Raw genomic sequence first — 17,830 nt, 5'->3', positions numbered from 1 at the left:
CAAATCATTATCAACCATTAAATCACCTCTACTCTCCCAGTAATGTGAAAATCTGAGCTGTAGTTTTATTTGGTTTTTTAAGTGAGCAGGACTCGAAGCTACATATCGGCTCCAAAAATTACTGACAGATCACTTCAGTAGCCTGTGCAGAAGCAGGGCTCAATGAAGTGCATTTCAGTGCTATGCAATCAGATAAACAGCTTAGTTGCACACTGCATTTTCTTCTTGTACATTCAAGCAGGATAGTTTCAGAAATTCTTCCTCCCTTCAGGCCATTTATTCTTGAAGATAGAAAATTTCTTGTATATTAAATATTTAAAGACATTAGGGCACTGAAAGAAAAAGCAGAATCGAATAAAACTGAATCAGTGAGTAAAAAGAATTTTTCTGACTGTGGCCTGAAAGAAATGTAACAGTAAGGGCACAATAAAGAAAGAAATGCCTCAAATACAGCAACCACTACCAAAAGTAGATTAAGCTACAAAAAGCTGGATAAATTACTTTATTTAGAAAGTAACATTTCTCACTTCATAGATTTTATTTTTTACTCACATAGAAAGCTGCCTAACAATTTTCCATGTCTAATAGTGGCATCCCAAGTCATCACAAGCAACAGCTTGGGAACCACCGTTTTAGGTCCTAAGCACTTCAATAAAAGAAACTTGTACATCCTGCCTGCTTCACTGGTTCTCTACACAACAGTGTTTTAGACTGTTTGATGGCTCTTAGCTGAACACATACTTAATCTTAACACCACAGGGTAGGTACAATGACAATACTATTTTGATGTTCCTGACAGCAAGTCTAATATTGATGTTTGCAGCAACACAGTGCACACTTGCAGTACCATAATTCACCTTGTCCATTCCTTAATCATTTTTCAACCAAGTTTCAAGCCATAATAGGTAAGGGTCAGAGTATGCAAACATGGTCATTTTTAAAGTAGCAATTAAAACAGCAACTACAGAACTCTCTTGTAACAACTGAACCACTCCAAAACATGTAACACCAAGTTAAAGCATTAAGTGCTAGCAGGGAAAGACTCAAAAGGCAGGGCTATGCTTTTTAATAGGCACAATTCCCTAAATTAACCTGTTCTTTAAACTGTCACGTACACTCTTCCATCCATTCTCTTACTACCACATTTCTATTATGCTTTTAACAGTATTTGAAAAATCCTAAATAAATGAGGAGAATTTCTTCCAGGGCATAACTTGACCTGTTTTCTCTCCTTTATAAGCAATGATGCAAATGAAACAGAGCGAGGTTTATTACTTAAGATGATTCTATGGATTTAGTGGAAAAGTTTCATACAAAACAGTCAAGTGAACCACTAAAAGGGAAACAAACTGATAATGTTTGAGAAAAGAGGGCAAGAAAGAAAAATGAAATAAAAAAATTATTAATTTAGTACCAACATTTGTATGAATATTTGTTACAGAAATTATGCCATGTAACCCACAGAGCATGTTTCTGACCCAAAGAACTCACACCCTAGACAGACTAGAAGGGGAAGGGGAAGGAGAAGGTTGCACATTCACAGATACATAGTGAAGCTGAGGTAAAGAGACAGAGGGAAGAAATGAGCATGAATACCTGTCCTGAAATGGACGCACTCGCATTGCTGGTTTTACTGAATGCCCAGACATTAGTGCTTCGACTGCAATATAGATAATTTACCAACTGGTATCATATGGTGTCCTTTTTTTCAGATTACTACTAAAAGCAAACTAGGGAAAAAAGGAAAGTCATCAACTGGCTCCTACTACTACTGTGAAAAGGGTAGAAGTGCTTGGCATTTCTGACCTGTATCACCAATTCTGTAGGAGCAGACAATAACCAAACAAAAACCTTGAATCTCACAATTCAAGATGAGCCTGCAGGTTTAGGAATGAGTAAAATCCTCACACAAAACACAAAAAGCAAACCTGAGAAAGGATTCAGCAGGTAGGGAGTGAAAAGGTGGTACCTTTCTTGGGCACTTGCTATTTGTTTAGCTATTTACTCAAATGATCAAATCTGTATCTGAAAAACAGTATCCCATTAATTAAACAAACAAAACCTGATAAGAAAAAAAAACCAATCAAACCAAAACACCTTCCCCAAGAAGAATATTTTGAGAACAGCAATAAAATGCAGGATAACACACCTTCAGATCAACCCCACAAGCCAACTTCCAGGGATGTGAATTTATTATGTCAGTTTTTTGAACATGAAACTAAGTGACCCAAGCAGCACAAGCCTTTTCCAAAAGCTTTCCTTACAAATTAATCCAAAACTGCCAGTGGGTATTTTTAAAGTGCTCTTCCCAAAAAGGGCACAAACATATACAATACTTGGAAATCTAAGGCATCACCCCAATAGTCACACACCACGCTGCATTTCTTCTCTACTCTTACCAATCCCATTCTTATCCTTGTCTCAGTGCACCAAAATGCAGATTACAAGGCACCAAGCGTTCTGCTGAACTTGTAAAGCTCCCAAAGTTTTAAATACATATCTGTAAAACCAAGCCATGTAGCAGTTAAGGTTTGAAAGCCATGCAACTTGAGTTTAGCCTTTATACATATCTACTTTTGACTATATTCTTCTGCTGCTTTAGTCTATTTTCCCCAGCAGTATTTCTGATTCATTCAGCAAATGGACAATTGCCCAGTTTTTGCCCTCATCCTGTGACCCATTAAATGCTTACCATCTGCATTCTACACTGAATATAAGAACTTTACACTTTATGCAGCTCTGTCCATAACATGGCAAGACTACACACAATAAATGTAAACCTTGCAATAATTTCATAAGATCAGTATTCCTATTCTAAAGGTGAATGACTAGCACAAAAATTATGAAAGCCCAAAGGATAAAATAAATGCCCACTAAATTTGGTTGTTCAATTTCAGACACTCAGTGCCTAGTTTTTCAGTCAGTACTTTTAGAAGAACTTTAACTGGAAATGTGTTTTGAAAATATAAATTCAGCTGCTATTCTGATTATCCAGCATGCCTCTAAATCAGGCCCAAAGCATCTCAAAATACAAGCAAAGTTTAAAGTCATAACTACAATCTATTTTTTCCCTATTTTTTTCTCCAGTTCACAAAAACCCTCTGGTTTACTACTGATTTGCCTTCCAAATCAAGGAAGTCGTATGGAAGAGTTTGTGAGCACTGCTGGGCAGTGTTAGAGTCACAGGGGTAATCTTCATCTGACACTTATTCTGACTTTTGAGCATCTGCTATTACAGGTTATATATTCCCTTGGTAAACATCTTGAATACTTGACTACTTACATTTTAAAAGAAAACACAGAAATTCTACAACAAAAATCAAAACTTACCTGTGGCTTTCAGTCCACAGTACTCATTTCTACCACTTGTCCTCATTTCCACATGGAAAGAAGTTTCATCCCTTGCCAATACTACAGGAAGTAGAATGAGAGACTCTGTGGGCTCCCGAATTCCACTGGATGCACTTCCAACTCCAGCAGCAAGATAATTCGTTCATCTCACAGTGGTTTAGTTCAGAGCAGAGGGGGCTCCTGAAGCCTCCCAGTTACCTGCACTTCACATGCTTTGCAAGTGCTGTGCAATGGTGTCTGGATACACAAACCCAATTTCTTTTAAATTAAACTGAACTAGATATCTGCTCCGAGGGTAAGTGAACATTTAGCCCATGGACTAACCTAGGCAAAAGCAGTATTTCCCAAAATTATTACAGCACCCATGTTGGATCCTCAATGCCAATCACTTCATCCCACAGAAACACTTCTTTCTATACTGCACTACTTGGTTTAGTAAACAATGCCAAAATTTAATTTTCAGGCTTTTCCTAACTCCATCTCCCATCATAAGCCATGTTGAGCAGCGCGGAATTGACAGATAGCTCTGTTGTATCCACATACTGAGATAGATGAACTTGCCTTCACATACAGAGCTTGCCTTGAAAGGGTGACAGAAATGATCTGGCTGTCTATAGGAATAGACAACAGGAACAGACAGCAAATGAGCAGGAACAAGGACAGAGCTGGACATCACCAACTTGAAAGCTTCCATGAAAACCAGGCACTCAACCAAGCAGCAATTTTGTTGGCAAATATTATATATACAAACTTCAACAACTAGGAATTGTAAACTTGTGTACCTTTTGAAAACTTATGTCAAGCTCTTATAGCATTGTGAGTATGGGCAAAATACAACTTTCTAAATACCTTATGACTTGGTGAGATGTGAGCAGAACACCCACAAACTACAAAGACAATACATTCCTTAAAGCTGCATGATGCATTCTTCAAACCTAATTGCAGTGTGCCTCCATGAGATCACAAAACCTGTTCCAATAAGAAGCTTCAATTTTATAGAAGAAATTTTTAAAAAAACCTAACCAAGATCTATTTAAAGCTGAGATTTCATGGAGGGGAAAAAAAATATCTTGCCATAGAATGGCAAGTTTCACTCTGAGCAGTTACAATTTAGCACATATATAAGAAAACAAACAGAATTTTTTATTCCTCCTCACATACAGGATATCAAAAGCTCAGTCAATGAGAATAACACCTCAAAATCCTACAGAGAGAGCAACATGTAATGGAAAGTTATGTGCACATAAGAATAAAAAACATACAACTACAATGTAAATTATCACCACTAGTTATTCAGCAATGAATGATGCAAGTGTGTGTTACACATACTAAGCTACTACAGATTCTGCTGTGTGTAGCCTAGCAATTTCAAAATTAAATCCACTATTTTGGTTCAAAACTAGTCATACAAGCACTGCAGTTCATAGTCACAACTTATGCCAAATGTAATAGTAAAACATGAACACAAATTCACAGTTTCAATATTTGGAGTAGCTACACAAAATACAAATCCATTATATCATTAACTGCATTAAATTATCTACATAAGAAACTCCCCATTTGCATGATCTCTGCAAAAGTCAACAGAAAGTATGTAACTTTTAAAGACACTTATTTTAGTATTTTAAAAGAATAAAATGTAATTTATGCTTTTGTAAAAACAAAGTTATTGCTAAGGGAAAAAGTATTTAAGGAATCAATTCTGAACATAAAGGAAAAAAAAAAAAAAAAAAAGGTCACTGCCACAAGGATTTTCATCATCAAGAGGAAATTTTAGCATAACATTGGATTTGAAGACCTGGAAGTCTCCAACTTTACAACACAGACAGCATCTTTAATAAATAGTTAAAGAAATTTAAGTTCACATTAAAATGAAATACAGAAGAAAAGTTTATTTCTTCTACAAACTAATTTTAATACATGCAAATTTTATCTACCAATTCAGATTTCAGGCTAAACTTCCTCTTCATATCAGCTATATTTTAGTATCAAAAGCCAATTGCTGCAGTCAATTGCAGCAGAATTCTCCAGAATCCTGCTACTTCACAGCACAGAAGGCATTTGCATCATTCAGAAAAGCAGCCAAAGAAGAGAGGGGAATTTTATTGATACAGATAATTCCTAACTGGATGGCACAAGTTAATCATACAGGCTCACACTGCACAGCCTACTAATAATCCACTGAAAAGCAGTGGATTATTACAATGGCACAAAGTTTTGCTTACCAGCTATAGCAAGGTACTGAGAGACACCCAAAGAACAACATTTACAACAAAGCACCTCACAAGAGAAACAGTGGTTTAGCAGGTGAAACACCAAAGATGACAGGAATGCTGCATTTTACTCTTTCTGCCAACAACCCACACAAACTCTTTGCAAGTTACCTTGTCTTGGTGCTTCCCTATTTTCTCATTTTTACCAAATTCTCTCCAATAAGAAGAAAAATAAGTATTCAAACCTTTAAGATACAGTGAAGGCCCATGGCCTCAATACAACACTTTGGATAAATTAAAGCTGATGTGAGCATTCTGTTTGGGGGTTTGTGTTTTTCTGTGGATTTTTGTCTGTTTGTTCTTTAGTGCATTTTTTCTAAGTTATTCCTGAAGAAAAATAAGAAGACACTTCTGTTCTTATTGCTGATGAATTAGGCTTTGAAAAAAGATTACCCAGATAGAAGCAGAAGCACTGAAGCCTACCTGATCATGTGCAGAGCCTAAACTAACAAGTTTAAGATGCAAAATGCTTTACAGACAACAGTCAAGAACCTGCAGATACAGCAATTCTGCAGATAGAGATTTAGCAGTACCCCTCTTAGCTGCACCATGGTACAGTTCCTCCCTGGAATTCATGTTTTCTGAGGTGCAAGATACCAGCATTACTTGTTTCCCTCTATAGTAATTTTTGGCCCTCCATTCTTCCACAGACAAAGTTATGACCTATGCTTCCTCCTGTATCTGACAGGGCCACTGAGCAAGGTGCACTAAGCAGCATTCCTCTTCTCCCACCTTTAGCTCTTCTTTTCAATATCTATGGCTATTAGAGAAAAAAAATACTTTTTAGGAAAAGAAATAGAATATGAACTACAAAACCACTTTAAAATGAGTTCTTTCAAGAGCTAGGAGATCAAGACAGAATAACGTACATATACCTTATGAAGACCATAAAACCAAGGCTTTGATGTTTTTTCCAAATCTGTAGGGCCACTTTAATAGTAACATTTTAAACATAAACCTCTTCCAGCATGATGTTTGTTGACACATACTTGTCAAAAATTGCCAAACCTTACCACAATTAATGAAGCATCAGTTCTGCCTTGTTCCTTAAACATCATTATTTTCTTGTTCCTGCTCCAAGTTAAGTTTAAACTATTTCCCTTTCCCACAAAAACAATGAGCTGAGGAATGAAAAACATCTACAAGAGTTCACAAGAAGTTGGTTATAACATACAGGGGAGTCAATGTTTCTCCACAGCAATCAGACAGCAGCACAGATGGATATTCTTCTGTCCAATTTCTGACCTTCTTCAAGTATAAATACAACTTGTACAATTATCCAATAATTGCTTAATGCCAGATAGCTAAGAACTGAAAAGCGAGAATGACTTATTTGAAACCAATGTCAATTTTCCAACTGCTGTCTCAAAGTTGCTGCACTAATATTAAAGGGGGAAAAAAAGGAAATAACATATTCCACACTAAAGCTGAAAAATGTAACTCCATTACAAGGCTCAAAATCAAACCACTTGGTAATTTTCTTCAATTTATTGGGAAATGTCAGGAAGATGAGTTCAGAGATACTGGCAAGGGTATTTGATAAAGTTGACAGATACTTAAGAATAGTTCAGAGAACTTCCTTCTCTGAATGATTGGAAGAAACAAGATTCCTCTTTGAATTGAAAGCATCATAAATAGTGCAAAAATGCTTTCAAATGTATTTTTTATTCAATTAATACTCTGCCTTGCATGATGAAAATATAACTAACACTCCTGCCGTGAAGTCTCAACCTTGCTTCATGGGTGAAATGTGAAGAAATGGAGGATAAGCAGCAGTGATTATTTTGAAATCATACCAGCATGGGAGATGTTTGTATTAAGGCACAATGTTCTTTGTAGCAAAGACTGTATTACTGAATGTTTATACAGTATCCAGTGTGAAGGGACACTTAGATGAAAACTCCAAGCACAGCCCTCTAGCATCACCCACTCCCTTGAAGTGCATGCTCTAACCATTTGTGTTAGTCAGCATCAACATCACTAGCAAATGCTTTTTAATATTGGACACATACACTTCATCTTCCCATTAATTTGTTGGCAGATGAAAGGACTTAACATAAGATCCTGAACGTTTTCTTTCCAAGCTGGTTTCATTCCAAAAGATCAAATCCAGTTATGACATAGGTTAGCAATAGTAGTTCTATTTCCAGTATTAACTCCCAGTTTGCAATTTTAAAGTATGCAACACAGAGAGCAAAACACATCACAAACAACATGATGGAGGCAATAGTAATCTGGTTTGTGCAATAAATGAGCATCAAATCCAATCAGCTTATTCAAAGAAGGCTTACTTAATCATTACTCAGAATTACTCTAAAATAAACTGTATGACTAAAGATGTAAAATGAAACATCAATGTACATTTTATAGTGAGAACAACCAAAACTAATTCATTAAGGATAGGAAGATATTGGCTGAAGGGTGTTCTCTCTGATAGGCTCTTAAGAATTCACCAGTATAGATTATGAGTCGTCAAAAAAAAACCTATTTATTCATGGGAATACCCAAAATCTAGGATGCAAGTTTGGTTCAAAGGTGAAATCAGACTAAGAATGCTGGCTTGGGTGTTTTTGTTTGTGTGTTTTGTTTTCTTCTCTCTTCAGAAACAATAAGGACCTAAACCACTTGCTTCTGTTAAGCAAAAACTGGTTTGGCCAGTTAAGGATTGCAGATCTCAGACTACCAGGGAAAAAGAGTTTACAACATCAGAACACCACAGCCTGGCATTATGTTGGCAAAACACAGCTCCAAACAAAGACCAGCTCAGTTACTGTGCTTTTAAAATCAGGGCTTTTTATCACACACTCACAGTGCACATGTACATAATGAGATGAACTCAAAAATCTCTACTCTGTCACATCTATCAGCAGTACACTGACAACAAGATCAGCTGGAAAATAACACAATTTGAAATATTAGAAAGCAGGCATTCTTTATTAAAGTGCTGGACACTTTCAGAGGATATCTTTGCTAATCAAATGTGTGAGTGAAACTTTACAACAGGGTATTTATTCCATCATGATCATACATACTCATTACAGTGTACTTCCTAGCTAATACATAAACATCATTTTTCCTAGAACTAATTTGCATGCATCTGTCTCCTATTGGAAGCCCTTTTATGGTCCTAGAAGGTTGTCCAAGACCCCTTGGGGTCTCTGGTGGTCATACTCAATGAGTGCCTCAGGATTATGGGTGACCTTTCCTTGAACATTTTTTGGGAATGAGCTGTTACTTCTTGAGCTAGAGCTTTGTCAAACAACCCACTATATTCCTCATTATCTGTTTATCCAATAGTTCCAGATATGTTTATCATCCTGTGTGCATACTTTTACATTCTTTTATCCTTTTGTTGCTAGTTCATCTTTAAGCTCCATCTAGCAATTCCAGGGCAACTGAAAATTTCTATTCTCTGTCATCTATAAATACATGGTATTCAAATGTGTACTTGAATGACAAGCTTTTATTTGAAAGCCCAGAGAACCACTACAGTGTCTGAAATTTGACAAGGACTTCACAAGCTACTCACTTTCCTAGGCATTTAAAAATAAAGCAAAATAACCAACATCTATGGAGGTATCTTTCTCAAATGCAACCAGAAACTGACATTTTCTCAATTAAGATCTTACTTCACTACAATTACATTCTCCTGGTATGTGAGAAACTGAAATACATCTCAAAATAAGCAACAGACATTGAAAGCAAGTCTCTCGTCCATACAGCAAGCACAAATCTGGTAACCACAACAGTAATTTCAATTAGCAAGTAGAACAAATATTCCCTATCTTTAAAATGGCAGCTTCTCAGCGCTCTCTGTGGGAAGGAAAAAAAATAGGAGAGGGCTTCATTACACTCTCCCTTGAACAAACTACTATCCAACACAGTCTGTATTCCTCCATGTCTATTATCTTCCTGCTTTTCCCAGCTCAGGAATCATTCCCATGAGATCAGCCAAGCCTCATCTCCAAGCACCACAACAGCAGCCCTTTAAACATCTACAGTATGCAGCAATCCACACAAGCAATGGACACTGCTTTGAGATGTGACATCTCTTCAAATTAACCCCATTTTTATTAATATTTTAGTAACATTTCGAATTATACTTCTATATTGAAATATTTTATCTGACCTCTTACATTCAATTCCATTACAGAAAATGATTTGCTAATGTATGATACAGGTAGACCTTTCTAGAAACCTCAGCCATTACTGAGCTTCTAAAATTCTGCAGATTTGTAATGACCTCAAATTCTTTCTAGCTTTTCCACCATGAAGAATAAAACCCCATTCATTTTAGTCTGGGCCTTCAGTCCAATTTTTCAATGCTTAGTCAATTGAATACTTGGGGTTTCATATATGTGTGTGTATTTACATATATATGTAAGATTGAGAGGAAGCAGTAGAATCAAGAACATTACTCAGCCAAAAGGCAGGTCAGAAAGGTTACGAATGATCTGTACAGGTGGCATTACTATGTAGAATATACCACTGCAGTAATACAATCAGGATGCTCAAAAGCCACATTTCAGAATAAGTACACCTTCTGCAGCTTAGGTCACTTTAACTGAAAATACAAGAGAACACCAAAATCCCAACTACAGAAAATCTATACTATAGCCAAACCAAAATAGCTTCTTCACCTTTGGATATATTATTGTAGAAGAAAAAGCAGAGCTATGGAACTTTTCCTTTGCAAAAGATGGCTTAGCTATCAGGATGATCATTTCAAACAAGGAGGCATAACAAGCACTTACCTAAATTTGCAAAGAAATTTAAATTCTCAAACAGATCTGTTCACTTCAGTGCTAAAAGACCAGCAATGTTGATTCAACTGACATTGAATTTAAAATACTTCCCAAAGGAAAGAAGGAAAATAAAATATCCATACTGAAGAGCTACATCAACTTTCTTTGTAACAAAAATACTGTGAAGATGCACACATCAAGCAAACAGGTTTTCACTTGGCTACATGTAGTTGTTCTCACTTTCCAGGAGAAAATAAAACTCCAGTCTAGACTCCCTAGAGTCTCCCTTGTTCAAGGGGAACAAGGAAAAAGAAATGGGCATGTTACTCAGGAAAAGTGCACATTAGTCAAAATAATAAATGTGAAGAAAGTATTCTGTAATCAAGTCTGCAAAGGATGTATCACAGTGCTTCATTAGGTCAACATAGGAACAGGTAAACAAGAGTGAAAAGTCAACAAATGTCAGGATCACTGAATGATAAAGATGACTCATCTAGTTCAGTTTTATTGCTTTTTCAGAAAGTCAGCACAGTTCTCAAGAAAAAGCCCACAGATCAAAAAGATCTAATAGCTGTGGTACAAGAGATTAACAGCAGAAACCCTTTAGAAACAGAAAGCAACACAGTGGTAGCCATGCACTCTGTAAAAAGTTACTCTTGTTACCTTCCTTATGCCTTAATCATTTTTTTTTCTTTATTACACTGCTCTTTAAGCACTCCACTATTTCTTTTCAACATCCCAGAACCGCACTATTTTCATAGCAACTCCTGTAGCCCATTTTGGATTCAGAAATGGGTTGTACTATCACAAGCACAGATGCAGGTTCACACACAGCCTCAATGACTTGCATAAGGATGTGAAAAGAATGTGACAAAAAAAAGCAGGTGACTATGAGCTGTTCAGGTAAAGAATATTTAGTTTAAATGTTTACTGTAGAAACCTTAGGTGTAACTACATTTGAGATTTTCCACTACCTCACAAAAACTGAAGAAAACATACCCTATGAAAGCATGTGAGAGAGCAAAATTCACTGCTGCTTCTGTAAATATTAAAGAATTAAAGCAGCTCTGTAATTTATATTCATGAACCTGAATAACATGGATTTATTTTCTTCTGGCACTAAATCAATCACTATCACTATATAAATGGCCCGTCTTTACTAACACTGTAACCCAGTGTTTGTTTTCTTTTCCAACTCTGTTCATGACAGATTTCACCTCTTCCTTCAAGATAGTCACTTTCTCTTGTCAAGTTTTCCTCTTATCCCAACCATTTCATCCTTCTCTTTCTATTTTTCATTGCAGAGTTAACTCTTTACCTAATGTTTGTTGAGTAAGTCAACATCTAACCACAAATAGTAAAACCTGGGAAAGGTGTCACTGTACAGGACTCTCGTGATGATACATTCCTTCCTCCCTTCCAAGAGTTCAAAGGGAAGTTAAGAAATCACTAAAAACCTGGCTAGCAAATCCAAACAATTCCAAACATCACTGAGAACAGCACATACAGAATGAAGAACAGAACTTTATTTCCAACTTTTTTTCACCCACTACAGTCTCCATCTATCATCATAGAAGATCATGTTTTGCCATCCACCCTTCATTCTCCTGACTGCTGCTAGCAGCACATAAGGAAAGTACAGGGCAAAGTAGGGGCACAATTTGCTTATCCTACCACTCCTTGCCTTCAGTGTTTGCATTTTACACACCCATGAATGCTAATTTTACTCACAGCTGTTACTTATAAATTTCCTGGGTCATATCTGAAAAATCAGTAACAAGCTGCTCTGGGTTCCACAACCAGACCCTTAGACAAGGGTCTAAGAATCAATGCTGAAAGGAGGAAACTTGGGACACTCTTCACTTTATTCATTTTTCTAGTTTTATAATGCTTCAGCCAAATGTTAGGCCCTCTAAATTCTGGACAGTTATACAGGACAAACATTTTGATATCCATTCCATGTTTAGACAAAAAAGTTTTTATCAGACTAAAACATTTCAGCCCCCAGGAGGCTAAATTATTTTGCCTTGGCAGAAAACAAGGGACTATCATCATCTAAAGATGATAAGATAGAAGACATCACTAATGCTCAAAATTTTGTGAAATAACAGATCTAACTAGGAGACATACTCAGATGTACCCTGTAGGCAAATCAGGCACATAATGCTTCTCAGTAAAATTCCCTACCCCACCTCCAAGACTTGCCTTTTCTCCAAACTACAGCTGTGCTCACCTCCAAAGCATCAAAATAAAGGAGAAAAAATTGCTAAATTGCTTTCTTACATCATATGCATGTAAGAAATAAATATTTATTCGATATATACAAGGAAAAAAAATTCCTGCCCACTCTCCTTGAGGGCTTAAAGGTGAAACACAGGCTCAACATACACCAGTGCTTTTATGTGGAAGCAAGTGTGTTAAGGGCATGATGAAAGCAACTTGGATAACTGTCTGCACAAGGAAGCGCATGCAGAAAATTATGTAAAAGTACAGCAAGCTTATGATCACTAAATGAAGGAAGTTTGTGTGGCTTATGCAATTCATGTTTAGGAAGACTTGGATTTTTATGTCTATTCTTAATAAAAAAGTCCATTTAGATTCTTTGAAGATTGATGACACCCACGTAGAAAATTGTATTCTACATAAATGAGCAAACTTAAACAAATAAAAGCTAAGACTAGATTGGGAAAAAAAAACCAAACAAACCAAAAACCAAGAAAAGTGTGGAAATAGCACAGAACTTTTTTTCTTCTGTTGAAAATATTTTTACATCCTGGAGTGTAAGTCAAGTGCATAATCATAAGCATGACATTTTCTTCTGTCCACATATCTCCACACATCTATACTGTTAGTAGATGGAGCCACATTCTTCCTTTCCTTATCCAGAAGATAATCACTGAAGTTCAGACCCTATTTCAGGAACTCAAGATCAATCTTTTAGACAACTCATATAAAAAGTTGATGTTCACATATTGTTGTAGTTAGTCTCCTATCTCCCCTGTTCAAGTCTTTCTCTACTACAAATTACCAATTTCTACAACAAATAAGGGCAGAAATAACCCCTACAATTTCTGTACATTTTCAGTAAAAAAATTTTGCTCCCTCTGGTGGAAGCAGTGAAAGCAATGATTATTCTCTGAACTCCCCTAACCCCACAGTGACCAAAAAGCCAAAAAGAAAGCTTTGCTCTCCTAGAATCACTGTCAAAGCAAATTTAAATCTTTCCAATTTACTGACAGGTAAGCTGACACATCAAGATAAGTCATTTATCAATAGAAAATCAGCAAGGTAGTGATAGAATTTGAAACAGACCAAAGTCCAACACATTATTTGTTGGGCTTCATCTCAGAGAAAGAAGAAAGAAGCAGAGGCATAAATATTACATGAAAACAGACAGGAAAAATATAAAGCTAGGTGACAGATGTAACTACAATAAAATAATTCAAGTTGCAACCTCAATGCATTAGGCAACACTTGAAGCCAAGTTTTTATGGTAAACCTTCCCATACTTCTCTTGGGAAGTAGTCCACGTTGGGAAGGACATGGCTACTTTTATTCCTTCTGTCCTCTGAGAAGACACAAGGAATATGAAGTTCATTAATATTTATTCACTCATTCATTAACTTTAAGGACCTAATGTGCCACAGCTGCTGACAGAACGCTTCCTTTCCTGAGCAGCCAATTTACATTCTCCAAGATGTGAAAAGAAACAGTTTTTACCAGGCTTTCCACTCCCAAGCAGTGATTTTTGTTCCTACTACAAAATACAGAAGAAAAGTACATTTGTCCTAGGTTCTTCCTGACACCGAGCACCTTCCCTTTCATCAAATGACTGAAAATAACAACAGAAAAACTGGCCCAAGAAGCCTATAAAGAACAGATTAACTTTTCCAAGTAGCCCTTTAGGTAAACTTGGTGCAAGACAAAACAAGAGACAAAGGTTAACACAGCAACGAGTCACTGCACAATACCTTGTTGGGAGATACACAAGAAGCAGAAAACAAGTTCTCCATTCCTTTAGCTACCCAGTACTCCCAAGTAAAAATGTCTAGCAAACTGCTAAAGCAACAAAGCTTTTCTTTTGCAACGCAGCTGGGCACATGGAGAAGACTGCTGTGTCAAATAGCTCTGATGGAGCTCACCCTCCACATTCTGCACCGACCTTCAACTAGCACATAACGAACACCATTCTCAAATCTCTGTCTCTAGTTCTGACAAGCATTAAGTAAAAAAGTAATCAATTTCTCTTGCACAGAGATGTGGATCTGATTGATTAATCTTAAAGATAGCAACTTCACCTTGAACTTAAATTTCTACTTCCATGCACTGCCAGATAGGGAAGGTTCTCCATTCATTTGCTTAAGCACCAGAGAGTAAGGCAACATGGACACATGCTACCTCAATTTGTCTTCCAAGAGTTATATGCCTTAGCAGGATAATTGATAGTAATGGCTTAAATCTAAATAACAATTTAAGCAACATTTTGGATAAAGATTAGTATCTATTTGTGGTCAAAACTGAAACTGAATGGAGGAAAAAAACCCTACTGATCTCCAGCAGTTGAGTGCTGGTATTATACCAGAATGCCTATTTCAAGCAGCTGCTATATTGGTATGACTGTAGTCATAGTACAGATTTGGAGCAAGTAGTAGAAACAATGTACTAACCAAAAAAACCCTTCAGTCTTCTATTATTTTTTCAAAGCAGTGCTACATTTTCATTCTGAATATGCTTATAGTATCACCAAATGTCAAGCATAATCTCTGAGCAAACACACCAAAGAGTATCAGAACTTTCTTTTTCTTCCCTGACCTCATTATCTCCTTCACTCCCTTCGCTTTGATTACAGTGAACACAATACGCATTCCTTCTGTATTACAAACTTACTATCAAGATAGAATCTTGAACTGAGGTTGCAAAAAACTTTGTTTTTTTAAAACATGTTTTTGTAGATATGTTCTCCTCAGTGCAGCAAAATTTTGAAGCTCTTCAATTCATACTCCAGTTACAATCAGTGCTCTTCATACACAACTGGACCTATATTATGCACAGTCTGAAAACAGTGTATGACTTCCAGCTGCTTACAACAAACTTTCTAAACTAGCCACCCTCCAGTGTGATTACTCCCAAAAACTCCAACAGAGCTCAAAGTGTACTTTATAAAATCTTCTTGGCTCTACGAGAGCATCTGTTGCAAAACATTCAATACAGGGAAGCTTTCCAGGCTTTGATAAAAAGTAACTTCATTTTCATCAAAATGTTGTACCCACAATTTAAAAAAAAATTTGGCAGTAGGCACACCATGTCATAAACAATTAAATTTATGACTACTACTACGAGTATAAAATTATACACCACCAACATCATGCCATAAAAAGATTGTCAACTCTGACGTGATTTACAGTATTCTGTAGAAGCTGCACATTTTATGGAAATAACATGGCACCTGGCAAGAGCAGCTCACCACCTGCAGGTATGAGGCATCAAGCCACAAGGTGCCATCGATCCCAGCCATTGCAAGGTATCATTGCAAGGGGTGCACAGTATCTATTCCATCCCAGCAAGCTCAATTTCAACTTGCCTGTTTTACCAGTTTTCTAGAAGATACTTTTTCATGTACATCCTTAACCATCCTTCCATTCAAACAAGTGGTAGGGAAATGGGGGAAGAAAAAAGAAGAATGTGTAACTCAGTCACTTCCAAAATACTTTCATTAGGCATACTCCTTCCTCTGTATTTCATTTCAAGTTACTTGTCTCACTCATCAGGTGTATTTCAGAAAAACAAGCCAACAAAGTCTCCCTCTACTGAAGCACAGACAGTTTCACTTATATGTACATGAATGAAGCAATAAACAAAGATAAAAATTCCTAACATGAAAATTCTTGGTGCTACAAAATTTAAATGTATTTATGCATTCCTAAATACATAAATCTTCTGTAGATTTTTGAGGTATAGACCACTTCCCCTATAAACATACATTCTGGTCCAGCTTCAGTGATTAAACTCGGCAAACCTCAGTTTCCCAATCTTATTTTGTAATCTTCTGATATTTTGTGAAGATACCAGGATTAACAGCCTTCAGGAATTTTTATACCATTTGGACAATAGATACCACAGAAACGCTCTGTCTACAAAGCACATACGAATTCCCAGCAGCATTGTGTGCGGCGCACATAATTTAACACCGCGTGTAAACCCCCCTGGCAGGCGCATCCAGGCGCAGCGCGCTGCTTTCCATTTGCAATTATTACCCAACCTTTGCATCCCTCGAACCGATCCCGGCCCCACTCCCAGCTGCGGATCCACATCTGGCCGGCTGATGATGCCAACAAGTTGGGGCGAGGCAGGGCCGGGCAGGGCAGGGTTGGATGCGGACGGGATGCTGGACCAGCCGGGGCGGGCGCACCTGCCCGCGAAGCGCGGCCGCCGCCCCGGCGCCCCCCCGCCCGCGGGTGCGGAGAGGAGCCGCGGCCGCCCCGCGCTCCGGTCGCCGCCCGCCCCGGCCCGGCCCGGCCCCGGCCCGGCCCCGCCGATGGATGGAGGGGCCGCGGGGGCCGGGGCGGGGCAGCACGGCGCGGAGCGGGGGGCGCGGTGCGGTCCCTCCCCGGCGAGCCCGCGGGAGCGGCGGCGGGGCGGGCGCCTCCCCATCCTCACCTGGTCGACGGGCAGGCGCACGACGTTGCTGAGGGGCTGCAGCAGCGTGGAGCCCGTGGTGCTGGTGGCCATGGCGAGGCCGGGGAGCCGCTCCCCGCCCGGGCTCCCGCGGCGGCGGCAACAACAGCGGCGCGAGCGGCCCCAGCTCCGCACGGCGCCGTGACAACAAGGGGCGGGCGCGGCCCCGCCGATGACTGACAGCGCTGGCGGCCAATCGCTGCGCGGCGCCGCCGCGGAGTGACGGGCGGGCTCGCCCAATCCCCGCCCCCCGGCGGGCTGGGCGGGACGAGGCGGCGCCGCGGCGGCCGCTCCGCGCTGAGGGTGGGAGGGAGCTGCGTGCACGGCGCAGGTACCGCGCTGGGCCCGGCGCTGTCTCGCCCGGTCCCAGCCTGCGCTCGGGGACATTCTGCTGGGACATTCTTCGCAGGACGAGCTATTAGACATTGGAGTGGGCTGCCCAGGGCGGTGGTGGAGTCACCGTCCCTGGAGGTGTTTAAGGAAAGATCGCTCAGTGCTGGTCTAGCTGACATAGTGGTTGGTGTTCGCTCGTAGGCTGGACCCGCTGGTCTCGGAGTCTTCTCCTGCCTGACTCTGTGATTCTGAGCGCTGACCTGCGCCCAGGTGCGCGGGGTGAGCGCTGAGGGCGCGGGTGGGTGATGGATGCGGGCACCTCATGGGAAGCGACAATTCCCTGCGCGGGGCGGGCAGACAGGGACAGCCCGACAGGGACAGCCGAGCAGGGGGCGCGGTGCTGGCGGGGTCGGTGGCCCAGGTAGCCCCTGAGGAGGTGTCTGTCGCTGGGGG

The 17,830-nt window shown here is 39.3% G+C and overlaps 1 protein-coding gene across 1 annotated transcript in view; it reads right to left on the bottom strand.

Moving 5' to 3' along the window:
- The window catches only part of MBOAT2 (membrane bound O-acyltransferase domain containing 2), a 93,824-nt gene extending 76,626 nt beyond the window's left edge, over positions 1-17,198 (bottom strand). The window contains exon 1 of the mRNA XM_030944375.1: positions 17,027-17,198. Coding sequence (XP_030800235.1) covers positions 17,027-17,098 — 72 coding nt within the window. The 5' untranslated portion in view covers positions 17,099-17,198. The remainder of the gene's footprint in view (positions 1-17,026) is intronic.
- Between the last annotated feature and the right edge of the window lie 632 nt (positions 17,199-17,830).

The sequence above is a fragment of the Camarhynchus parvulus genome, chromosome 3 (genome assembly GCF_901933205.1).
Source record: "Camarhynchus parvulus chromosome 3, STF_HiC, whole genome shotgun sequence".
Taxonomy (NCBI): domain Eukaryota; kingdom Metazoa; phylum Chordata; class Aves; order Passeriformes; family Thraupidae; genus Camarhynchus; species Camarhynchus parvulus.
This window is presented reverse-complemented; position numbering and strand designations above follow the sequence as displayed.